The sequence below is a fragment of the Erythrolamprus reginae genome, chromosome 10, assembly GCF_031021105.1.
Source record: "Erythrolamprus reginae isolate rEryReg1 chromosome 10, rEryReg1.hap1, whole genome shotgun sequence".
Classification (NCBI taxonomy): Eukaryota; Metazoa; Chordata; class Lepidosauria; order Squamata; family Dipsadidae; genus Erythrolamprus; species Erythrolamprus reginae.
This window is the reverse complement of record NC_091959.1, coordinates 3,600,634-3,626,970: the sequence shown is the minus strand read 5'-3', so window position 1 is coordinate 3,626,970 and position 26,337 is coordinate 3,600,634. Positions and strand designations below refer to the sequence as shown.

Sequence of the window (26,337 nt, the reverse complement as noted above, 5' to 3'; positions counted from 1 at the left end):
GACCAAGGCGTTGCAACCTGGTTTATACAGTATTTGAAATCACCGCCCCATTATTTGAGAAGCCCTGCTCTAGGTTAGGGGTAGGCAAAGTTGGCTCTTCTATAACTTGTGGACTTCAACTCCCAAAATTCCTGAGCCAATCATGCCAGCTCAGGAATTCTGGGAGTTGAAGTCCACATGTCACAGAAGAGCCAACTTTGCCTAACCCTGGTCTCGGTGAATGACGTGCACGACTTAGAAGAAAGTAGATTTGCACGTCCCTGAATTCCCAAAGGTGAGGATGACTCTTCCCCTGGAAAAAGGCTGTCGTTCAACCCTTGACTTGACGCTGGTGACTCAAAAAGCCCAAAGCAGCCTTGAAGACATTTGGGCGAAGAAGTCACATTTGTTTGACCCACATCTGAACGGATAGTTCCCCAGCCTGGCTGGTGTGTATGTAGGCAGCATTCTCACGCAACCCTTGGGGTGTTGAAGGCTCCAGATTTTCCCGCAGGCTAACGTACGGATGGCAAGCGCGCCTGTAGGTTATTTTGGGGGGGGGGGGGGGGGTTGTTGTCTTTTTTTTTTGTTCTTCGCAAAATCAGACTGACCTTGATTTTCAGAGTTTCTCTTGAAATGGTGGCTAGAAAATATTTGGACGGGGAATTCTGGGGGTTGTCATCCAGCCATCATAAAGGTGCCAAGGTTGAGAGAGGGGCGGCATACAAATCTAATAAATTGAATTGAATTGAACTGCTACTCCAGAGCCACCATGGACCGAAGTAGGATACATTAATGGAATTATCTGGATCTTGGCTCCTGAGCTTTAATCAAACTTGGAATTGAATTACTGGCTTGCGCTGGTCGATACGTTGAGAAGAGATCCGGAGATGGAAACTTGGGTAGTTGGGGAAATCGTGCTTGGATAATCTTGGTTTGGAAGAAAACAGGAGGACAACAGGCGGGGTCTTCTGACCCTTGGCATTGATCCGAGGGGTCAGCAGTGACTAAGAGGGTCTTCGAGGGATGGTTCTGCTCATTTCAAACACATTCTGGAAGCGCGGGAAAGAGAACGTTGTAGAAACGGTGAGACGGTGACGGACATTCTGTTGTTCTTTTTAATTTCTTTCTAGTGCAAAGAATTCACTCTCCACTCCGGATACGAAGCGCTCCTGCAACGTTTGCTGGATGGGAGGAAAATGTGCAAAGACGTGGAAGATTTGATCAAGCAAAGGTAAATAAGAAGCGTGGGAAGGAGGGTGGGGAACGAGAGGAACCGGAGTCGCATGAAGGGGTCCGATGGATCTCAGTCAGATTCCCCAATTGGTTTATTTTATTTTATTTTATTTTATTTTATTTATTTATTTATTAGATTTGTATGCCGCCCCTCTCCGTAGACTCGGGGCGGCTCACAACAATAACAAGAACAATGTAAAAAACAAATCTAATAATTTAAAAAACACTAAAAACCCAATTATTAAAAGCAAACACACACACAAACATTCCATGTATAAACTGTATAGGCCCGGGGGAGATGTGTCAATTCCCCCATGCCTGACGGCAGAGATGGGTCTTAAGAACTTTACGAAAGACAAGGAGGGTGGGGGCAGTTCTAATCTCCGGGGGGAGCTGGTCCCAGAGGGTCGGGGCCGCCACAGAGAAGGCTCTTCTCCTGGGTCCCGCCAAATGACATTGTTTAGTCGACGGGACCCGGAGAAGGCCAACTCTGTGGGACCTAATATTTATTTATTTATTCATTTGTCCAATACATAAATACAAAGGAAGAAAGATAGACATGTGATAATATAAAAGAGGGTGAAAGTGGACTTAGAGGAGAGGATATATGAAAGGAAGAGAATATATAGGATAGTTGAAAGAAAGGAAAGACAATTGGACAGGGGACGAAAGGCACACCAGTGCATTTATGTACGCCCCTTACTGGCCTCTAAGGAATCTGGAGAGGTCAATCGTGGAGAGTCTAAGGGAGAAATGTTGGGGGTTAGGGGTTGACACAATTGAGTCCGGTAATGAGTTCCACGCTTCGATAACTCGATTGTTGAAATCATATTTTTTACAGTCAAGTTTGGAGTGGTTCGTATTAAGTTTGAATCTGTTGCGTGCTCTTGTGTTGTTGTGGTTGAAGCTGAAGTAGTCATTGACCAGTAGGCCATTGCAGCATATGATATTCTCCCTGGGTTTGTTTTAAGCGAGTCCTGCATGGTTTTTGACTTTTGGGGGGCCATCCTTGTTAAGCAAAGCACCGTTAATCACCCAGCTAGAAATTCTGCCCCCCCAATCATGGTTGTAAGTCGAGGGCTTTCTAAATAAGAGAAGGGCCAGGGGAGACGTGGTAGCAGGGCTCCACCAATATTTGTGGGGCTTCCGCAGAGAGGAGGTAGGGGTCCTGCTATTTTCCAAAGCCCCAGAAGGACAGGGAAGGAATAATGGATGGAAACCGACCAAGGAGAGATTCAACCAGGAAATAAGGAGGAATTTTCTGACAGGGAGAAGGATCAACCCAGAAGTTGCCTTCAGAAGTTGTGGGAGCTTCATCATTGGAGGATTTCAAGGAGAGACTGGGCTGCTATTTGCCAGAAATTGTGTCGGGCCCTGGTTCCCAATGTGGAGGGCCCACGCCCCACAGGGGGGATTTCATTTTTAATGGGGGCAATTGGAACCTTGATTAAACCTAGTTAATGGTCTTTTAGGCTTCCTCCGTGTGAGTAGTGCACTTTTTGAATAATAAGAATTATATGTCATGGGGAGGCGGGGAGGCCTCAGGATGTTTAGGGGGGGGCGTGGCCAAAAAAAGGTTGGGAACCACTGGTGTGGGATCTCCTACTTGGATGGGGGCTTGGACTAAATGACCTACAACAGAGGTCCTCAAACATGGCCACTTGAAGACTTGTGGACTTCAACTCCCATAGGTGGCTGGAGAATTCTGGGAGTTGAAGTCCACAAGTCTTCAAGTGGCCAAGTTTGGGGACCCCTGACCTACAAGGTCCCTTCCTACTCTGTTAATCTGTTATACCTGCTTAAGGCGCGGAGGTTCATCAGGCATCTCCAATTTGGAGAAGTCTAATGTCTAAACTATCACGTATTTGGGGTGGGTGGAAAACAAGTGAATCACCTCAGAGTCTAAAGCGACCCGGGATTTGCCCCTCATCAGAGCTATTTTAGAAGTCGTGAGTAAAGATTTCTGAGGCCCGATGGAAAAGCTGCCTTCATCTTGGAGTTTAGTGGGCTGAAAATGCTGTGGAGAGGAAAAAGGAGGAGGAGGAGGAAGAGGAGGAAGGGAATCTACCTAGCATCTACCAAAACACAACTGTGGAGCTGTATTTCCTGCAAACCTTCCTCTTGGGATAGAGAGGATGGGAAAGGCAGCAACATGGAGTATGGAGCTCCCACGAGCACATAATGTAGATCCTCATCAAACAGAAGGCATCAGAGCAGCTTCGGTTCATCCCACTGTGGCCTCCAAACCAGTTGACCCTTCTTGTCAACAAGGCCACCATCAAAGTTCTTCCCTTGCCATCTTCTACGGTTTTGAGATCTTTCCTAGTCAACTCTCAGAGTTGTGATAGAGAAAATAATTTTATACACTTCAATCAAGTCACCCCTGAAAGGCGGCGTTGAAGGGGTGGCATGATCGACGTGTATAAAATCATGCATGGGATAGAAAAGGTGGATAGAGAAAAATTCTTTTCTCTATCACCCAATACTAGGACATGGGGGCCCTCCCTAAAGCTCACAGGTAAGAAAGTGAGGACAAATCAAGGGAAATATTTCTTCACCAGAGGGCCCTTGGTTTATGGAATTCCCTTCCAGAAGAGGTCGTCACAGCTGTCAGCCTGGAGAGCTTCAAGGCAGGATTAGAGAGAGTCATGGATGCCTTTCGTCCCCTGTCCAATTGTCTTTCCTTTCTTTCACCTATCTTATATATTCTCTTCCTTTCATATATCCTCTCCTCTAAGTTCACTTTCACCCTCTTTTATATTATCACATGTCTATCTTTCTTCCTATGTATTTGTGTATTGGACAAATGAATAAATAAATAAAATAAAATAAAATAAATAAGTGTATCATAGGTGGTTATTGAAACAGATGTCCATGTGCCGCCTCTATGTTGGTTGAGGCAGGCAGGACTGCCTTGAGTACCATTTGTTGGGGGTCAAGGGAAAGGGAGGGTCTTGCCTTCTCTTTCTGCTCAAGATCCCCCTGGACAATTGGTGGGCCACTGTGGGACACAGAATGCTGGACCTGATGGGCTTTGGCCCGATTCAGCAGGGCTCTTCTTATGTTCTTATAATAATAATAATAATAATTTATTAGATTTGTATGCCGCCCCTCTCCGAAGACTCTTATGTTCTTGTTCATTATGCACTACGGGAAGGATGGCGTTCGGTAACAGATGGAAGCCCAGCATGATTTGAGTAGAAAATAAAGATGGGATTTTATTTAACAGGGCCCAGGCTGAAGAACGGTATGGCAAGGAGCTGGTACAAATCGCCCGGAAAGCAGGAGGCCAAAGCGAAATCAAGTAAGTCCATTGCGGTGTCACTTAAAAAAAACCAATTATTTCTTTGTTTATATTAAAGTCAATCTTAAACATAGACATAGAACATTGACAGCAGAAAAAGACCTCGTGGTCCATCTAGTCTGCCCTTATACTATTTCTTGTATTTTATCTTAGGATGGATATATGTTTATCCCAGGCATGTTTAAATTCAGTTCCTGTGGATTTACCAACCACGTCTGCTGGAAGTTTGTTCCAAGCATCTACTACTCTTTCAGTAAAATAATATTTTCTCACGTTGCTTCTGATCTTTCCCCCAACTAACCTCAGATTGTGCCCCCTTGTTCTTGGGTTCACTTTCCTATTAAAAACACTTCCCTCCTGGACCTTATTTAACCCTTTAACATATTTAACCCTTAGCTTCTCGGATGAGAAGCGAAACGTCTTCAAATAAAAAAACCAGTAAAGTCCACTTGCTTCTTGAAAAAAAAACATCTTTGGGACTTGGAAGCTTTGCAGTCTCTATTGCACAAGTGGGCAAGTATGGCAAACATTGGGGACCATATTTGTGGACTTCAACTCCCAGAATTCCCAGGCTGACTGGGGAATTCTGGGAGTCGGAAGTCCACAAGTCTTAAAAGTTGCCAGGTTTGAAGAGCGAATCGGCAATCCAAGGCGCCCGTATATCCGCACGCTATCTCCACCTCCAATAGGATTCTGGGTTGCAAAAAATAAGGAGCCACATAACCTCCTGCACCCATCGCTGTTTTTTGCAACCACGTCAATCTTAAGTTATGAATTGATGGCTAGGACCTGTATCCAGGGGTTGATAGAACGTAAGAACCAGGATTGGCAAGAGCTAGTATGACTGATCTAACTCTTGATAAGATTTTTTGGGTGGCTTTCCGTTACTGGTGGTTAAATTGCCATTAATAAACCATGATGGTCATAATTTGACGCTCTTATGTGACAGGACCCGATTATAGGACCGTTTTGCGGGAGTTGTTCAGTGAATACCACAATTGTTAAGTGATTGATGAGGCAGTTATTAAGTGGAAGTGTGTGCTCCTATGAGTGTTTTTGGGCCGTGCTGCCTGGGGAATTTTGGGAGTTGAAATCCACCTATCTCAAAATTGCCATGGTTGAGAAATAGCCATTGGTCTATTCCTGCATTAGTAAAACATATAAGATACTAGTTGTTCTGTCGGGCTCTCTGGCAGACTCCTCCCGAAAATGCACAGGTACAAATTTCAGGCACACCCACACGTTTGAAAATTCAAAACAACGTTCTTTATAATGAAAATTCACTTAAACCAAGCCCTCTTTTGGTATAGCAAAGAGCCCTCGTCTCCAAACAAACTGGTAATTTGTACAAGTCCCTTATCAGTTCTGTGATACTTAGCTTGCAGCTGTGAGGCAATTCACAGTCCTTCTTCTTTCACAAAGTGAAACACACTTTGCTCTGGTTTGGTTTCAAAGCGGGGGAAAATCAGCACACAAAATGTCAAACGCAGCAAAGCAGTCACAAAACACAACGATCAGATAATCCTCCACAATGGTCAAACCCACAGGCTGCTATTTATAGCAGCCTCACTAATGACCACAGTCCCACCCAACCACAGGTGGCCTCATTTTCTTTGATAATAATCTCTCAGTTGTTGCTGCCTATGCATCGCTCTCCCCATGCGTGGCGGTATCGTTAACTCTTGTTCTGAATCTAAGGAGGAGCTAGATAATTGATCTCCTTCTGAGCTGTCTGCCCCAGTCTCCTCCTCCCTGTCACTCATGTCTTCTTGGTCAGAGGAGCCTTCATCATCAGATTCCACTGGGGGCAAAACAGGCCTGCAGCATGTGGATGTCTCCCCCACATCCACAGTCCTTGGGGCAGGAGCTGGGCCAGAGCTAACCACAACACTAGTAAAAGAGAAATATTAGGACAGAGGATGGAAGGCACGCTGGTGCACTTATGCACGCCCCTTACTGACCTCTTAGGAATCGGGAGAGGTCAACAGTGGAGAGTCTAAGAGTAAAGTTGTGGGTGATGATACTACAGAGTCTGGTAGTGAGTTCCATGCATCAACTACTCGGTTACTAAAGTCATATTTCCTGCAGTCGGGTTTAGAGTGGTTTGCTTTAAGTTTGTATCTGTTGTATGCTCTTGTGTTGTTGTGGTTGAAACTGAAGTAGTCATTGACAGGAAGGACGTTGTAGCAGATGATTTTATGGGCTATGCTTAGGTTGTGTTTAAGGTGACGTAGTTCTAAGCTTTCTAAACATAGGATTGTAAATCTAGTTGCGTAGGATATTCTGTTGTGAGTGGAAGAGTGGAGGGCTCTTCTAGTAAAATATCTCTGGACATTTTCTAGAGTGTTTATGTCCAAAATGCGGTGTGGGTTCCAGACAGCTGAGCTGTATTTAAGAATTGGTCTGGCGAAAGTTTTATATGCACTGGTTAGTAGTGTGAGATTACCGGATTAGGATTAGGTTAACAACTCTTGAAGCCTTCTTGGCGATGTTGTTGCAGTGGGCTTTGGCACTTAGGTCATTGGATATGAGTATTCCAAGGTCTTTTATGGAGTGAGGGTTGTCTGTTTATTCAGCTTGAATTTGATGTTCTGATTCTTTTCGCCAATGGGTAGGACAGAGCATTTTTTGGTTGAGATTTGGAGTTGCCAGATGTTTGACCATTCAGACACAAAGTCAAGGTCTTTCTGGAGAGTAGCTGTCTTATCGGTGGGGTTGAAAAGTTTGACATTGCTGGCGAAGAGAACACAGTTGCTTGTAATGTGATCGCAAAGGTCATTTAGACCTCCCAATGCATTTCATGATACTATGACCCATTTATTATAGACACCATGGGTGGTATATGGAAATGACAACAGGAGGACGCTAGAACCGTAGCCTTGGAAGGCACCTTAGAGATCTCCTGATCCAACCTTCTGCCCAGCACAGAAGCTGTTCTTCTAGTTGTTATGACCCTTCAGTCTCCAAAATTGTGTGTTTGAGACGGGCAGCTGTCAAATTAGAACGGCTAAATAGATCTCAGTAGATGAATCCTTCCAAAGTTTAGCTTCCATAGAAAGTACGCACAAGCTTCTTTCAACAGAAAGAAATCTCACCACCAGGCAGAAAAGCGTTAGCAGATACCATCAGAGCATTTATGTTTTTAATGTAGCTGAAGTGATACGAATTCTGACTCATAATAATAATAATCGACTGTATGTACTTCCTGTGCCAACATGCTTTATATAGAATCATAGCTGCAAAAGGGGTGGGCGGAGTGGTTGGGTGATCTGTTTCCTATTCATTGTACAATTCATCCATGCAAGAAACCAATTTCAGTTCAGATCCAGTAAATGATGGAGTGAGGTCTTAAAACCGACCCCAATGGATTTCATTTGAGAGTTGAAGTCAAATTGAAGATCGGAGGCTAAAACATATAAAGAACGGTTACTGGAATTGAGTATGTCTAGTTTGATGAGAAGAAGGGCCAGGGGAGACATGATAGCAGCCTTCCAATATCTCAGGGGTGGCCACAACAAAGAGGGAATCAAGCTATTCTCCAAAGCACCTGAGGGTAAAACAAGAAGCAACGGGTGGAAATTAAACAACGGGAGAAGCAACTTAGAACTAAGGAGAAATTTCCTGACAGTCAGAACAATTAACTAGTGGAACAACTTGCCTTCAGAAGTTGTGAATGCTCCAACACTGGAAGTTTTTAAGATGTTGAATAACCATCTGTCTGAAGTAGTGTAGGGTTTCCTGCCTAAGCAGGGGGTTGGACTAGAAGACCTCCAAGGTCCCTTCCAACTCCGTTATTCTATTCTAAACATAGAATAGTGCACTCAAAGATGTTCCTTAAAAGCAAGCTTGAAGAGGATGGGTAGTCCTTGACTTATGACCACATCTGGGGGTCGTATTTCCAGTCATCTCGATACTATAAGTAGCTCTGGACTAGCGGAGGCATCTGGGGCCAGAATTTCTATTGCTAAACAAGGCAGTTAAGTTGAGATGTGCCTGATTTAGTAATGGGTTCTAAATTAGTTTGCTACCAGTTCATGCAACACTTCTGTGCATGCACTAAAATGTCTCAATTGGACAGGGCCTCCTGCTGCCCCTACCAGTTCCAAGAACCAGTCCGAACCGGGAACAACCCACTGCTGGTCTGATTTTACGACTATTGTTGCCACGATTCTTAAACGAGGGCTATTCATACATTACTTCTCTAAGCCCTGTTTTAACTTTGTGCAGTCATTAAACAAATGGTTATAAGTCGAGGTTCAGGATCAAAACCGATTTGGGCTGCAAACCTCCAGCTAGCCACCAGATGGTGGAAGCACGGGTGTTTTCTGTATTCTTTTTAGCACCCTCTAGTGGTCATGTGGGGTTTTGCAAGTCAGGTATTGGTAGAAGCAGAATGTGTTAAGTGCTGATACTTAGAAACATAGAAACATAGAAGACTGACGGCAGAAAAAGACCTCATGGTCCATCTAGTCTGCCCTTATACTATTTCCTGTATTTTATCTTACAATAGATATATGTTTATCCCAGGCATGTTTAAATTCAGTTCCTGTGGATTTACCAACCACGTCTGCTGGAAGTTTGTTCCAAGGATCTACTACTCTTTCAGTAAAATAATATTTTCTCACGTTGCTTTTGATCTTTCCCCCAACTAACTTCAGATTGTGTCCCCTTGTTCTTGTGTTCACTTGACCTCCTAAGAGGTTTTTTTTTAACAGTAGGTGAGGAATTTCTCCTTTCCATCGCACAACCCACATTGTGTGGTCAACAGGACTCATTTTTCTTAGATGGTGGTTTTCTTCTTCCTCTATAAACTGATACCGAGGATCGCTTGAAAGCTTATTCTTTGCCCACCTTTTCCTCTTTCACTAAAAGAGAACCAGCCTGCATTCTTGGTAGCATTTCACTTAGGCAGTGCAAGCAACAAAGTGTTGTAGTGCTACAATCAAGCATCGTAAGGTTTCTTGAGAGAGCAAAAATAATCATAATTCAGTACTACCTGAAGTAATTGAATTTGGCAGTTGAAGCCCACATATCTTAAAGCTGCCAAGGTTAAAAAATGCCTTTAAAGCTGTTTTTTTTCTTTGTATGATAAGTTTTTGCTACAATTTTAAAATGAAAAGTGATAGGAAGAAATGTTCTGTTTGTTATTAAGAAATATAGTTAAGCATGAAAATATAAATATGGTAATCTGCAAGTTTAAATATTATTATATTGTAAATCTATAAAACAAAATAAGGAAGGAAGCAGAGAGCAAATATCTCTCCAATTGTTATTTTATTTTACTTTTGTAATTCTAAAATTCTTCTGCTTTTCTTTTGTTATGTATTTTATTTTATTTGAGTGTGTTCATATCTGTTTTTGATTTCAGTTTTTGTATTGGGCATTCAAAAATAAAATATTTTAAAATTTTTAAATTAAGAAAAGAAAAATGCTGGAATGGGATGATTGTTTGTTATGGCTGGCATCAGGGACCTATGATTGTGGCCCCAGATTTTTCTGTTTTGATATTTCTGGTTCCTGTGCTTTTATTTCTTGTGTTTTTATTGTTCTATTATTTTATTTTTGGACTGTAAGCTGCCCAGAGTTTTATTTTAAGATGGGTGGCTATATCAATGTTTCCAATAAACTAATGAACAAACGAATGAACGAATGAATGAATGAATGAATGAATGAATGAATGAATGAATCTGCTTCCCAAGGTAGCAAATGAGGCTCTAGTGCTCTTGAATGTTTTTTAAAGTCAGTCTCAATTCACAAAACTACTAATATCAGTTCCTCTTTAGCTTTGGGGCATTAAACGAGAAGTTACTAATGGTTTCTCGGCAACAAGGAACAAATAGTCCCAAGTTTAATGTAAATGGGGAGTTTAGCAGCTCCAACTGCACACAAACCGACTTCCTATATTTTACATAAGGCTAGCATACTGCAGGTCATGTTTTCTGATGGATTTGGAAAAAACTAGAAAGCTTCTTTCCTAGTCCTGAGAAATTGGCTTGCAGAATAAGAGATGATGGAAGGAGATAAATTTGTCGGAGCAAATATGATGCAAAGCAAAATAATTTTTTAGCTATGCATTTCCTCTTTGAGGGAAGGGATTGCGTAAACCTTGAAGCAATATAAGGCTTGGGCAATATTTTAATGGGGTCCCTTCCTTTCTTGCACCACAAAGCCCATCACAATCTGTTCCCAATGAGTGTGACACCGAGAGGATGACATTTGGTGTGATGTCAACCGTACAACCTCAGTGTTGAGATGCATTTGGCTTTTAGCCTCCCCTGCAAGGGCCTACGTGTTTTTCAAATTTTAAGCTGCTTTGTGATCGAAATAAAGATTTTCAAAGTTCTTTAGTCACAAAATTGTTACACGATTTTTGCAACCTATTCTATAAAGCAGTGCTTCCCAACCTTGGCAACCTGAAGACATCTGGACTTCAACTCCCAGAATTCCCCAGCCAGCATTCGCTGGCTGGGGAATTCTGGGAGTTGAAGTCCAAATATCTTCAAGTTGCCAAGGTTGGGAAACACTGCTCTAAAGCATCTGAAGGATGGAGAAGAAAGGGATAAAAATTAATCAAAGGGAGGAGAGAAGCAACTTGGAAATAGAAAGTGGGAACAATTAATCAGTGGGACTGCTTGCCACTAGAAGTTGTGAATTTTCCATCACTGGAATTTTTTAAGGAGAGATTGTCTGAAATAGCATAGAGTTTCCGGCTTGAACAGAGGGTTGGACTATAAGACCTCCAATATCCCTTCCCATTACGTTATTCTGTTGTGATACAATATCTATAATCATTTGCTGTGAAAGGGAAATAAATTTAAACACTGAAGGCAAAATGCTAAAAAACAACCCTAATAGTTTCAGCTATTAAGAGCAGATCTAAGCTCAGGTCACTTCTAGCAAAATATTGTAAGATGGCGTGATGGTATAACGGATTTGACATGCAACATTTATTAGTGATGAGATACAATAATAACTTGGCTGCCGATCAGTTTCCGGACACAATTCAAAGTGTTGGTTATGACCTCTAAAGCCCTGCATAGCATTGGACCAGAGTACCTCCGGAACCGCCTGCTACCGCACGAATCCCAGCAACCGATAAGGTCCCACAGAGTTGGCCTTCTCCAGGTCCCGTCGACCAATGTCGTTTGGCGGGCCCCAGGGGAAGAGCCTTCTCTGTGGCAGCCCCGGCCCTCTGGAATCAACCCCCCCCCCAGAGATTAGAACTGCCCCCATACTCCTTGTCTTTCGTAAATTACTCAAGACCCATCTATACCGCCAGGCATGGGGGAGTTGAGACACCTTTCCCCCAGGCTTTTTTATATTTATGTTTGGGTATGTATATGTTGTTTGCTTTTTAAAATATGATAGGGTTTTATGTGCTTTTTAATATTAGATTTGTTTTCGCTGGAATATTGTTTTTATTATTGTTGTGAGCCGCCCCGAGTCTTCGGAGAGGGGCGGCATACAAATCTAATAAATTGAATTGAATTGAACTTCCATGAAACTTCCACGAAAGTCCACAATGGACTTATTTTCTCTTTAATGATAATAATATGCTGCATCTAGAGTTAAATGAATCTTAGTTCATCACTCATATGACACCTGCAGGATGAATCTAGTGGTTACATGCTTTTAGTTGGAATCTGAATTTAATTTTTCAAAAAGTTCAAAAGACACCACAAGGGGGCATTAAAGATACACAAGAAACTTATCTTGTACTTATTTTCATCAGGAGAAAAACCCCAAATGGAAATAAGGTCTGTTGATAAGGATAGAAAAAGTACATACAGCCCAGGTTTTAGTCAACTCTCAGCTTCAGCAAGCCCTGAATGAATTACGCTAAAGAGGAAAGAAAATGCCACTGTTCCAATTACTCGTCAACCAATTCATTGCTAAAGGCAGGAATCTTCTGAACTCATGGTCAGAACCTGCTTGGATTTAGATAAGGATGAATGGAATTCAAGGAGGAGGGTTGGACTTCATTTGCTTGTGGCTACGTAGGGATTCTAAACTGACCTCTCTCTTAACTCTGCCCACATCTATTGGTAGGTTCTTCTCCTATCAATATTTAATCTTTCATTCGGAGTATTAGAAGAAAGATTGAAGGTTTCTCCTGGATTTTTTAAAATTTGCATGCTTGTCCTACATAATGGAGAAGTTTGATGTTGTCCAAAGTTAGATAGATAGATAGATAGATAGATAGATAGATAGATAGATAGATAGAATAGATAGATAAGATAGATAAATAGATCAATAGATAGATAGATAGATTAGATGATAGATTAGATTAATGATAAATAGATCAATCGATAGATTAGATGATAGATTAGATAGAATAAATGATGATTGATAGATTAGATGATAGATATATTAGATTGATAAATAGATGTGTGCTTGTTAATATAGTGGGGTTCTTTTTAAAACTATTTTAAATACTTAAATTTATTGAATCTATTTGGATTTGTACGATTGTTTATATTTTTGTTGTGAGCCGCCCCGAGTTCGCGGAGAGGGGCGGCATACAAATCTAAATAATAAATAAATAAATAAATAAATAGATAGATTAGATAGATTAGATTAATGATAAATAGATCAATAGATAGATTAGATGATAGATTAGATAGAATAAATGATATAGATGATTGATAGATTAGATGATAGATAGATAGATAGATAGATAGATAGATAGATAGATAGATAGATAGATAGATAGATAGATAGAGACTGACAGACCAACCTTATACTTGTGGTGATGGACATTTGAAATCTGGCGTTGAATATTTTCTGGAATTGCTTTTCTGGATGGTGGGAATGTGGTCTTCTTCAGCCCTGCGTGTCTAGAACTGTTGACACATACCTGTTCTTGCAAATGTAATAGAGAACTTCAAATTTGATGAAAGTCTTTGGACGGAAGGAAATTGATGGTGGTTTTTTTTTCTTTCTTTCTCTTCCTCAGCACTTTAAAGGCTTCGTTTGAAATCCTAAAGCTACGTAAGTATATGAGGAAGTTCTGTTTGGGTTATTTGGCTGCAAAATTATTAATAATTTTTAGAGTTTTTCTTCCTTTGCCTTTCATCCACAGAAATGGAAAGCGTAGGCAATTCCCACATCCAGCTGGCTCTCATGTTGAAAGAGGAATTAAAGGCCTTGGAAGAATTCCGAGAAAGGCAGAAGGAACAACGGAAAAAGGTGAGGCAGAAGCTGGATCATCCTAGGCTGGAAACAAGCCAATGCCGTTTATTTTATGTATTAAAACAAATGTATGATGACCATCGCGTGTGGGTCCGAAAGTATCCGTTTATCCGGCCTTATTTCAGTAAAGGAACCCAAACATCTTCTTTGAGTAGTGCCCCAAAAAATGGCATATCCCCCAGTCTAGAAAATAGGAATAAAAGGACTTTGAACAATAGTTAAAGAACTGGGTTTCCAATTCTTGTGGAAGGCAGAAAAATAATAAATTACCATATTTTTGAAGTATAAGACGCGCTGGAGCATAAAAACACGACTGTTTTTATAATGGGTTTTAATAATTGTTTTTAATATTAGATTTGTGCTTTGTATTTTATAGTGAGCCGCTCCGAGTCTTTGAAGAGGGGCGGCATACAAGTCTAATAAATTACTACTACTACTACTACTACTACTACTATTATTATTATTATTATTATTATTATTATTATTATGTCAGTACAACACAGCAAACGAGATCACTAGCTGGATTTCGTAGTTCATCACCAGTCGGGCGCTTCCCAAGCACCTAGGACTGCGTGATGTAGCGGCGAATTATGTTTGCCCATCCCAGTAAAGCGGCCTTTTGCAATTGACAGATGGAGATTTTGTCAATTCCAATGGTTTTCAAATGTCCCCTGAGATCCTTTGGCCCTGCGCCCAGCGTGCCAAGTACCACTGGGACCACTTTCACTGGCTTATGCCAGAGTCGTTGCAGCTCGATTTTTAGATCTTCGTATTTCACTAATTTCTCTAGCTGCTTCTCCTCAATTCTGCTGTCTCCTGGGATTGCGATGTCGATGATCCATACTTTCTTTTTCTCCACGATCACAATGTCTGGTGTGTTATGCTTCAGAATTGGGTCAGTCTGAAGTCAGAAGTCCCACGGTAGTCTTGCTTACTCATTTTCGACCACTTTTTCGGGCTTATGATCCCACCAGTTCTTTGCCACTGGGAAATGGTAGTTCTGGCACAAGTTCCAGTGGATCATCTGTGCCACAGCATCATGTCTATGCTTGTAGTCAGTCTGTGCTGCTGCTGCTTCTTCTTCTTCTTCTTCTTCTTCTTCTTCTTCTTCTTCTTCTTCTTCTTCTTCTTCTTCTTATTATTATTATTATTATTATTATTATTATTATTATAAGACGCAGATTAATTTTTGGGGAGGAAAATAGGAAGAAGAAATAATTCTGCCTCTGTCTACCAGCATCCATGACTAGTGTTTGGGAGGAAAACTCCATTTAGGAGCGGCTGACTTTGCAACCTCCAAAATAGTATTCGGCTCCTACCTGGATGGTGGTGGTGGTGCGTTCCGGTAGCAAAAATGGAACTGTGCACACAGCTCCAGATGATGAGCAGGTGCGCCAGCGCGATATTTGGCTTCTGTGCATGCACAGAAAGCAAAATCTCGTGAGAGGCTGTGCGGGCACATGAGATTTTGGCAATTTCTTTGGGCTTCCACAAAGCAAAAAATATCGCTGAAATATTGCACGCCCGTGGGTCTGCTCGTGAGATTTGGTTCCTGCGCATGCCCAGAAGTCAAACCTGCTTCTACGCATTGTATATCTTCTTCACGCGCCCACTGGTCATCCAGAGCTGCGCGCACATCAGCACCGATAGCGGAGGTAGGTTGCAACCCCGGCCTGCTCCAAAAGCTCCATTTGGGAGTGGCTGACTTTGCAGCCTCCAAAAGCTCCGTTTTCGGGGCGATGGTCTATGCAGTCCCTGCAGCCTGGAACAGGTATGAAACACGATGCGCGAAAGCTGAAGGGTGCACGGTGCTGCATTCGGTATATAAGATGCACCCAAAGCGTAAACAGTTGACAATACAAAGCAAAAGTGATGTATGTACAGTCTGCTTTTCGAACTATCAGAAATGTAAACAAAGACGAAAACGGTGCGTTTTCTTTTCTTTCTTTTTCTCCCCCTTTCCTTTCTCTTCTCCTTTTCTCTATTTCTTTTCTTTCTCTTTCCTCCCCCTATCTCTTTCTCTTTACTTTTTTATTTATTTATTTATTTTTTCCAATACACAATGAGGGTTTTAGTGGATATATATCTATATACACATAGTAAAATACATGATGAAGGTTATAGAGGAGATACTCATAGTAAAATATATCTAAGAAATAATAGAAAAGAAGATATAGTAATAGAACATATGTTTGCATTGTTTTTTTAAAATGTTTTCTGAGTTGTACTGTTGTTCTATGTCAATTTTAATTTATTTATTTTTTAAAAAAGATGCACCCAAATTTTCACCCTCTTTTTTGGAGGGGAGGAGGTGAAAAGGTGGGTCTTATGAAAAATAGGGTAATGCCGCCTTTCTTGCAGTATGAGAGCACAATGGAACGAATACAGAAGAACAAGCTCTTCATGTTCAAGAAAACCATGGAGGTAAGAGCAACTCGCAATCTTATAGGACGTTTATACGGGGCAGTCCTTGATCTATGACCGTTAATTGTGCACATTTTTCTGCATGCAGTCCAAGAAGGCCTACGACCAGAAATGTAAAGATGCAGATGAGGCGGAACAAGCTTTTGAGAGGATAAGTGCTAACGGGAACCAGAAACAAACAGAAAAGGTATCTCCACGTTCGTTCTTTCATTCATTCTTTTTCTTCCCTTTCTCTTCCTCCCTCCCTCTCCTTCCTTTCCTTCCTCTCCTTCCTTCCTTTCCTTCCTCCCTCTCCTTCCTTCCTTTCCTTCCTCCCTCTCCTTCCTCCCTCTCCTCCCTTCCTTCCTTTCCGTCCTCCCTCTCCTCCCTTCCTTCCTTTCCGTCCTCCCTCTCCTTCCTCTCCTTCCTTCCTTCCTTCCTATAGCAATGTTCTATTTTTTTTTCATTTTTCAGAGCCAGACCAAAGCAAAACAGTCCAGAGATTCTGCCAACGAAGCAGGTAACATTTTAAGCACCTATGAAAACAAGAGCTACTCATAAGAGAAACAAGCTTTGTGAATCGCTATGGTGGCATCTTCCAGGCCTTTAATCTAACCTGCAAAACTCCCAAGAACTAAATATCTGAATAAACCCAAAATGCAATTGTGTCCTTCATTAGAATAGAATATAATTCTTTACTGACCATGTGATTGGACACACAAGGAATTTGTCTTCGGTGCAGATGCTCTCAGTGTACATAAAAGAAAAGATACGTTTGTCAAGAATAGAATAGAATAGAATAGAACAGAACTCTTTATTGACCAAGTGTGATGGGACACACAAGGAATTTGTCTTTGGTGCAGATGCTCTCAGTGTACATAAAAGAAAAGAGACATTTGTCAAGAATAGAATAGAATAGAATAGAATTCTTTATTGACCAAGTGTGACTGGACACACAAGGAATTTGTCTTTGGTGCAGATGCTCTCAGTGTGCATAAAAGAAAAGATACGTTTGTCAAGAATAGAATAGAATAGAATTCTTTATTGACCAAGTGTGATGGGATACACAAGGAATTTGTCTTTGGTGCAGATGCTCTCAGTGTACATAAAAGAAAAGAGACATTTGTCAAGAATAGAATAGAATAGAATAGAATAGAATTCTTTATTGACCAAGTGTGATGGGATACACAAGGAATTTGTCTTTGGTGCAGATGCTCTCAGTGTACATAAAAGAAAAAGATGCATTTGTCAAGAATCATGAGGCACAACACTTAATGATTGTCATAGGGTCAAATAATCAATGAAGAAACACTCAATATTAATAAAGTCTTTATTAAAGTCTTCGCAGAGGGGCGGCATACAAATCTAATAAATAAATAAATAAAAATCTTGAGGATACAAGCAACAAGTTACAGTCCTAAGTGAGAGGAAAAGGATGATAGGAATGATGAGAAAAAACTAGTAGTCATAGTAGTGCAGATTTAGTAAATAGTTTGAAAGTGTTAAAGGGAATTATTTGTTTAGCAGAGTGATGGCATTCGGGGAAAAAACTGTTCTTGTGTCTAGTTGTCTTGGTGTGCAGTGTTCTGTAGCGAAATTTTGAGGGTAGGAGGAGTTTATGTCAGTTTATTAAAAGCAAAAGTAAAATAAAGGCTGACTTGCAATTCAGCAGTTTGGAAGCATCTTCTCCAGACAAACTCTTATTTCAGGATATATATTTTTTAAATCAATGAACCATGGAATGGGTTCATTTTATCAATGCAAAACACAAGCACCCAACTGCTACGGCCTACAGGTGGGGTTCTTGCCTCATGGTCAGGAGATTGTGAGTTCAATCCTAGGTAGAGGCAGATGCAGGGTCTCCCGCTGGGGCAGGGGGTTGGACTAGATGACCTGCCAGGTCCCTTCCAACTCTTGTTAATCGGTTATCTTCTGCGATCGCTCTCCTTTGCTGTTTCTCCACACAGAAAGGGTGTATAAACAGAACATTGAGATACTAGACCAGACAAGGCTCACGTGGGAACAGGAACACGTTACGACTTGCGAGGTAAGAAGCTGTCGCCTTCAATCAACAGAGAATTGATAAGGTTTGACCTTGATCGCGGTGAGGTGCTACTGGAGGTCTTCTTTCTTCTCACTGAAGGGTTGGCACTCAACACGGTTTCTCTCAAACACCCAAGGGGTGACCTGTTTGTTCAACAAAGTACAGTGGTACCTCTACCTAAGAACACCTCTACTTACGAACTTTTCTAGATAAGAACCGGGTGTTCAAGGGTTTTTTTTGCCTCTTCTCAAGAACCATTTTCCATTTACAAACTCCGAAACTCTAACCTGAAAAGGCAGGGAGAAGCCTCTGTGGGGCCTCTCTAGGAATCTCCTGGGAGGAAACAGGGCCTCCACTTTCCCTGTGGTTTCCCCAATCGTGCACACATTATTTGCTTTTACATTGATTCCTATGGGAAAAATGGCTTCTTCTTACAAACTTTTCTATTTAAGAACCTGGTCACGGAATAAATTATATTCGTTATACGGCCATAGTTAGCTTGCAACCCAATTCTTTGCCTAGGTAGGGATCAGCGATCATAGTAAAGTATATAATTTTTTATTTTTAATGGAGGTTGGCCTTAAGGCTGTGGTTTCCCAAGTATTGTGGGACGATACAACAATACTTGATGCCTGATGGACACCATGCAAATGACAGATTTGGAGGCGCCATTGAAAGATAACAAGCATTTATTTATTTATTATTGAGATTTAAAAGGCCGCCCAATTCTTTACAGATTTTAAGTGGCGAACAACAATATAAAACAGAGTAGAAACAATTCTAAAAACCCTTCATACTAAATCATTCACATCCATTCAGCCAGAGCAAGATGGGATTGTTCACCAGCCCTTGAAGAAGTTTCTTGGATGAAAAACAAAACACTTTGAAAGAAAAAAAACATTTTTGGGGAGAAAAAACATTGGCACAATGTGTGATTCCGAGAGTTGTGGTTGATAGAACGTTTATCTATTTCACTAGGATGGATGGATGGATAAATAAATAAGTAAATAAATAGCAGTTCAATTTGTCAATAGAATAGAATAGAATTTTATTGGCCAAGTGTGATTGGACACACAAGGAATTTGTCTTGGTGCAGATGCTCTCAGCGTACATAAAATAAAATATACATTTGTCAAGAATCATGTGGTACGACACTTAATGATTTTCATAGGGGTCAAATAAGCAACAAAGAAGCAATATTAATAAAAATCTTAGGATACAAGCAACAAGTTACAGTCATACAGTCAACTTGGGAGGAAATAAGTGAAAGGAATGATGAGAAAAACTAGTAGAATAGAAGTGCAGATTTAGTAGAAAGTCTGACAGTGTTGAGGGAATTATTTGTTTAGTAGACTGATGGCGTTTGGAAAAAAACTGTTCTTGTGTCTAGCTGTCTTGGTGTGCAGGGCTCTGTAGCGACGTTTTCAGGGTAGGAGTTGAAACAATTTGTGTCCAGGATGTGAGGGGTCAGTAAATATTTTCCCCGCCCTCTTTTTGACTCGTGCAGTATACAGGTCCTCAATGGAAGGCAGGTTGGCAGCAATTGCTTTTTCTGCAGTTCTGATTCTCCTCTGAAGTCTGTGTCGGTCCTGTTGGGTTGCAGCACCAAACCAAACAGTGATAGAGGTGCATCATTGTAGTTTATGACTTCAGCCTGTTGTATGAAGCTGGCCAATTTTGGTTCTATGTTTTTTTGGCTTATCTCGGTGTATCGACCCAACTTTGTTTTACTGTTATCACATTTTGTGGCATTTTGGATGCATAATTGATCTTTACTTTTCTTTTTTCTTTTTAAATGTTATTAAACTAGGCTTTCCAGCTCCAGGAATGTGATCGGATCACCATCCTACGGAATTCCCTCTGGGTTCATTGCAATCAACTATCCATGCAGTGTGTGAAAGACGATGAGGTAGGAAGCAGCAAGGCAGGTAGAATTTGGCTTACAAACACTCGAGGTGGCGCACAACATATGAAAAACAGTAAATTACAATAAAATTAATCCAATTAAATTAAAACTACATGGTTAACTAAAATCCCTAATTGTATTAAAAATCAGTCATTCAGGCAGCAATCATACAATTGTTCGTTGGCCAGGGGCTAAGATCTAATCGGCCCAAGCCTGACGACATAGGAGGGTGGGGGCATTACGGATCTCCGGGGGGAGTCGATTCCAGAGGGCCGGGGCCTCCACAGAGAAGGCTCTTCCCCTACGTCCCGCCAAATGACATTGTCTACTTGACGGGACCTGGAGAAGGCCGACTCTGTGGGACAAAACCGGTCGCTGGAATTCATGTGGCCGGAGGCTTTAGTAAGCAAGAGCTCCTTTCAAATAAATTGACTTTATTTCTTTTTCTTTTCAAAGCTTTACGAAGAGGTTCGGGTAAGCCTGGAAAACTGCAACGTGGAGTCCGATATGAATTCCTTCGTCCAGAATAAGATGACCGGAACAGAACCACCAGGTCTCTCTGCACAGAATGGCTGTGTTTCTTAATTGTATCTTGAAAAGAGAACGCATTTATTTATTTACGAGATTTCAGCGCATTTTTGCTTCCTGCGCACGCGCAGAAGCAAAAAGGTGCTGGCACACGGGCGCATAGTATGTGCACGGACACAGAACTGAACCTGCACCCACAGTGCACTGATAGCAGCAACAATGGCAATTTGCCCATTTGAAACGACCATTTTGGCTGTGAATTTGGGGAGAGCTCCCAGACTCAAACCCATCTTTTAGAAGATGAAAACAATATTACCCCCAATTAAACGGGGAGATTTTAAAGAAAATAAGGCTGACCTAGAGGAGGGGTAGGTAAAGTTGGCTCTTCTATGACTTGTGGACTTCAACTCCCAGAATTCCTCAGCCAATCATGCTAGCTCAGGAATTCTGGGAGTTGAAGTCCATGTGTCATAGAAGAGCCAACTTTGCCTACCCCTGACCTAGAGCAGTGATGGAGAACCTATGGCATGGCTGCCACAGGTGGCACATGGAGCCATATCTGCTAACACGCAAGCTGTTACCCTAGCTCAGCTCCAATGTGCATGTGTGTGCCAGCCAGCACATTTTTTGGCTCACCCAGAGGCTCTGGGAGGGCATTTTCAGTTTCCAGAGAGTCTCTGGGGGCATGGGGGAGGGCATTTTTACCCTACCCGGGCTTCAGAGAAGCCTCTGGAGCTTGAAGAGGGTGAAAAACAGGCCTACCGGCCCACCAGAGATAGGTAGGTAGGTAGGTAGGTAGGTAGGTAGGTAGGTTGGTTGGTTGGTTCCTTCCTTCCTTCCTTCCTTCCTTCCTTCCTTCCTTCCTTCCTTCCTTCCTTCCTTCCTTCAATTAGATTTGTATGCCACCCCTCTCTTGGGGCGGCTCACAACATATATAGAGACAATAGTAAAATCAATCCCATTGATACATAAAAACAATCCTTAAAAAATCTATTTTAAAAACTTCCATTACCATCCATTCAACAATTGTACTAAAAACATTCATTAGTCAGGGGGGAAGATCTATGGAACCCCAGGCCTGACGGCAAAGATGAGTTTTTAAACTCTTTCGGAAGCCGAGGAGGGTGGGGGCGGTGTGAATCTCTGGGGGGAGCTGATTCCAGAGGGCCGGGGCCCCCACAGAGAAGGCTCTTCTCCTAGGCTCCGCCAGCCGACATTGTTTGGTCGACGGGACCTTGGCCTCTGGGAGAAGAGGCCATTTTTGCCATTGCCAGGCATTGAATTATGGGTATGGGCACTCGTGCATGTGTGACGGCACAGCACACGTGCTTTCGGCACCTGAGGAAAGAAAGGATTCACCATCAATGACATCGAGCCAACAAGATTTGTTCATTCTTGGCTGGCATGAGATTTCTAGGGGTGGAAAATGACGGGTGGCGTTACCTAGCTGGGTCGCGAGACGTCTTCGCGAAAATCACCAGGCGCAGAGAGATTGGCCACCGCAGTCACATTTTCCCATCCTGCTCGTTTTTGAAACAGTTGCCATTGGCTACGAGAATTATTACGAGAGAAGCGGACCCGCGAAAAACTCCAACAGCTCAACAACCCAGAGTTGCGGCATGATGAAAAGGTAAATCGCTATTACGGTGGCTGTTTTCCGTTAAGGGGTGGTATTTCGGCACTTCCCCCCCCCCTACTGTTTGACTTTTCCACCAATTCCCAGAAGCTGCGTTAGAGGAGCCGTTTCCCTTCATTTTAAATGAGAACCGAGAAAGATTTCCAGCACATGAGCTAAATTAAGAAGGGCAAAGTGGGGACGTCCACTGTTTGGCCAGCTGCTTGTACAAAAGTATTTTTATTTATTTACGGCTGCTGTTCTCTGAAATAGCCCTGAGGGGCACCTCAAGAAGGATGTAATGGAACTGGAAAAGGTGCAAAAAAGAGCAAGAAGAATTATCAAGGAAATGGAGCCCCTCCCTTAGGAAACCAGGTTGCAAGGCCTTGGTCTCTTCAGCCTTGAAAGAGGGCGTTGAAGGGGTGACTTGATCGAAGTGTATAAAATCATGCATGGGATAGAAAAGATGGATAGAGAAAAATCCTTTTCTCTATCACACAATACTAGGACGAGGGGGCCCTCTCTAAAGCTCCTAGGCAAGAAAGTGAGGACAAATCAAGGGAAATATTTCTTCACCCAAAGGGTCCTTGGTTGATGGAATTCACTTTGAGAAGGTCGTGACAGCTGTCAGCCCGGATAGCTTCAAGCCAGGATTAGACAGATTCATGGATGCCAAGTGTATCATAGGTGGTTATTGAAATGGATGTCCATGTGCCGCCTCTATGTTGGCTGAGGCAGGCAGGGTTCCCTTACCATTTGTTGTGGGTCAAGAGAAAGGGAGAGTTTTGCCTTCTCTTTCTGCTCAAGATCCCCATGGACAATTGGTGGGCCACTGTGGGCCTCGATGGCCTTTGGCCCGATTCAGCATGGATCTTCTTAGGTTCTTATGTTCATACTAAAAATAAACGACCCAAATACTGACAATGTGTGTTGCAATAGCATTAATGAGGAAAGAGTTAAAAAGGTGGCATCAAAATGCTGTTTTGTGTGTGTTGCAATGCACATTAAAAAAAGAAAATAACTCAGACCATCTGCTTAGGGCTGCCAGCTTAGCTGATTTTTTCTCCCAAATTTTGTTATTTAAAGTTTCACTCTCTATTGAAAATACAAGAGCGAGGAAGCGGCACTATTGAAAGGCTGATGGTATATTTCTTATCGATCCACAGGTTCTCCGACTTGTTGCATGGCAGTACACGGAATGCTCCGGATAACATTATTTCCACAATACCCGCCCCTGGTATGTAGGGTGGCTTTCACCAGGGACAAACGCAGTAATTTCTTAAGTCCGAGCATCTTTTTGTTATGTGTTGATGTGGGAAAATTCCCCCTCTGCAAAAAAATATTTGGCTTTCGAGTTGGACTAACCCAGTGTAAACATTTTGCGCACCGCCAACTCTCCGCCGCGATGATTGTTTGCAATATTCAGCACATTTTCGCTGAAAAAGCTCAAGCAGCTTCTCAGTGTGGGTGTAATGTATTTAAATGATGCTTTAATTTATTTGGCTTCAGGCTGTCTGCTGCCAACATTTTCAGACACAGTAAACATACCGGTTTTTCCTCGTCTCCCACCATAGTCACAGTGAAGTCAAGAGCTACATACGCTTCGTCCTATTTCCTCGTCTTAGCTTTCAGGAGACTTAGGTTTGTCTCATTACCTCCGCCTCTCTCCTCCTTTCTTTTCATCCCTGTTCAATATTTTTCCATGGTGTCTCTTTAACGTTTGTTATCTGCACGTCATATCTCCTATTCTGTGCTACTGTTTGGTGCAAAAAACCCCTACTCCCTGCTGCAAAAAAAAGCACGTTCCCTAAAAACATCCTAACAACTGACCAATTTTCAGAAAACAGTGCGGAAGCCTTTTAACACAGAGACTGTAAACTTGATTTTGGGAAAAGGCAGAATTCAATTCGCCTGAAACCAGGCCTGTAGCTTTTCAAATGTGTTTTTCTTTTTTTATTTAAATATCTATTTTTTTCCCCAAAACAGCAGCTGGTGAAATTTTTACAAACAGAAAAGAGTTCATTTGTGTTAGGAATGTAAGGGTGGCAACAGACGGATTTTGGAAATAGGAACGGTGGCGCCTTCGTAAACACATTATCGGGGCTTTTGAAAGTCTGACCGGAAAAGATATAAAACTCTGCAACTTTGGTAAAACCTTTTGCCTCTGCCAGGAGTTAATTCCAAATTCTCTCCCCAGCAACTGAGCAAAGGGCGGATGGCGTTTATGCAGCAATTCACGTGGCCGAGGTTAACGCTGACATAGACCAGGATTACAGAGCTCTCTATGACTACACAGCTCAGGTAAGCATCAAACCCTTGTTTAGGCAGCGTCCTTAAACAAAAGAACATTTGTTACTCTGATCTTCTTGCTTTAATGCAGTGTTTTTCAACCAGTGTGCCATGAGACATGGTCAGGTGTGCCGCGAAGCTCAGAGACAGAGAGAAAAGCAAGAGAGAGAGAAAGCAACAGAGAAAGAAAGCAAGAAAGAAGAGAATGAGAGAGCGAGAGCAAGAGAGAGAAAGAAAGCAAGAGAGAAAGAAAGCAAGAAAGAAGAGAATGAGACAGAGAGAGAGCAAGAGAGAGAGAGAAAGAGAGGGAGGGAAGGTGGGAGAGAGAAAGACAGAGGGAGGGAGAGAGACAGAGCAAAAAAAGAGGAAGGAAGGGAGAAAGGGATGGAGAGAAAAAAGAAAGGGAGAAAGGAGAGAGAAATAGAGCGAAAGGGAGGAAGAGAGAGAATTTTTTTGCCCAAACATTTTTTACATCAAACACCCGCCCCCTCCCACTCAATGTGCCCCATGGTTTTGTAAATGTAAAAAATGTGCCGCGGCTCAAAAAAGGTTGAAAATCACTGCTTTAATGACCCTATAATCCCTTGCATTGGGCAACCGAATGGAGCTGAGTGTTTAGTGGCCCGATGCCTTTCCTATCGCCAATGTGGAGTTTTGTTCAGCAGATATATTCTCATTGTGCGCAGAGAGAGAGAGAGAAATATTTCTAAGTTACTCTGAAGGCATCATCATTTGAAGTTATCCTGAACATTCCAAATTAGCTCGATTTTTATAGGTAGCCTTCAACTTACAACCATTAATTTAATGCTTAAAGCAGTCATTTAAAAAAGTGACATCGGCGTGTTGATCCCCTTTTGTGATGTTCTGACAAGCAACGTCACTGGAGAAGCCATATTTAAACCAACCATGACTCTAGTTTAACAGCTGTAGGGATTCACTTAACAACAGTGGTGAGAAAGGTCATAAAGTGAGGCAGAACTGAACTGCAATGGAAATTTTGAGCTCAATTGTGGCCCTGAGTCAAGGACTACTCGAACGCTTATTCCATCTTAAAACTTGGCATCTTACCTGAAGAGATCCCCCCCCCCCCCCATTATTCCTTTTTTTTCCAGAATGAGGATGAGCTGGACATCCGAGCAGGTGATATCGTCAACATCATTGAAGCTGGCGAAGACGGCTGGTGGACCGTAGAACTGGACGGGCAACAAGGACTTGTGCCCGGCTCCTATCTGGAGAGACTTTGATGGGGACGGAGTGCTACGTTTTTACCGGCTAGAAATCTTTTCTTAAAGAATCAAATGTTACTCTTTGCAGAGGGCAGACAAAGAGCTACAATTATATTCTTTATTTTAAAATTAAACGCCACCCTGACCTTTTATTTTTTGAAGGACAATCATCAAAGAAAAGACATCTAAACAAATGCTGATTTTTCTCACCTTAGAAATATATGACTCCAAAGGTTTTGTTTCCCTTGCTAAACCCAGGGACTCCCATCCCCATCAATGTTTTGGTAGAACCTTCACTGGATTTCTACACTGCAATATTTTTCAAAAACTGTCTTTGCCTTTCTCCAGTGATGTTGGCGGAGACGGATAGAGTGGACTTTATAATAAACCATTGATTTAAAAAGTGAATTTTTGAAATGGTTAAATTCCAGAAACATATGTTTATCCCAGGCATGTTTAAATTCAGTTACTGTGGATTTATCTACCACGTCTGCTGGAAGTTTGTTCCAAGGATCTACTACTCTTTCCGTAAAATAATATTTTCTCAGGTTGCTTTTGATCTTTCCCCCAACTAACGTCAGATTGTGTCCCCTCGTTCTTGTGTTCACTTTCCTA

General features: G+C 41.9%; 1 protein-coding gene across 1 annotated transcript in view; it reads left to right on the top strand.

Moving 5' to 3' along the window:
* The window catches only part of PSTPIP1 (proline-serine-threonine phosphatase interacting protein 1), a 32,993-nt gene extending 6,868 nt beyond the window's left edge, over positions 1–26,125 (top strand). The window contains exons 2-15 of the mRNA XM_070762291.1: positions 1,113–1,213; positions 4,445–4,519; positions 13,476–13,510; positions 13,602–13,708; positions 16,073–16,135; positions 16,224–16,322; positions 16,589–16,634; positions 18,082–18,161; positions 19,969–20,067; positions 20,521–20,617; positions 22,132–22,222; positions 23,374–23,444; positions 24,405–24,508; positions 25,609–26,125. Of these exons, the coding sequence (XP_070618392.1) occupies positions 1,113–1,213; positions 4,445–4,519; positions 13,476–13,510; positions 13,602–13,708; positions 16,073–16,135; positions 16,224–16,322; positions 16,589–16,634; positions 18,082–18,161; positions 19,969–20,067; positions 20,521–20,617; positions 22,132–22,222; positions 23,374–23,444; positions 24,405–24,508; positions 25,609–25,740 (1,200 nt within the window). The 3' untranslated portion in view covers positions 25,741–26,125. The remainder of the gene's footprint in view (positions 1–1,112; positions 1,214–4,444; positions 4,520–13,475; positions 13,511–13,601; positions 13,709–16,072; positions 16,136–16,223; positions 16,323–16,588; positions 16,635–18,081; positions 18,162–19,968; positions 20,068–20,520; positions 20,618–22,131; positions 22,223–23,373; positions 23,445–24,404; positions 24,509–25,608) is intronic.
* Positions 26,126–26,337: the final 212 nt, after the last annotated feature.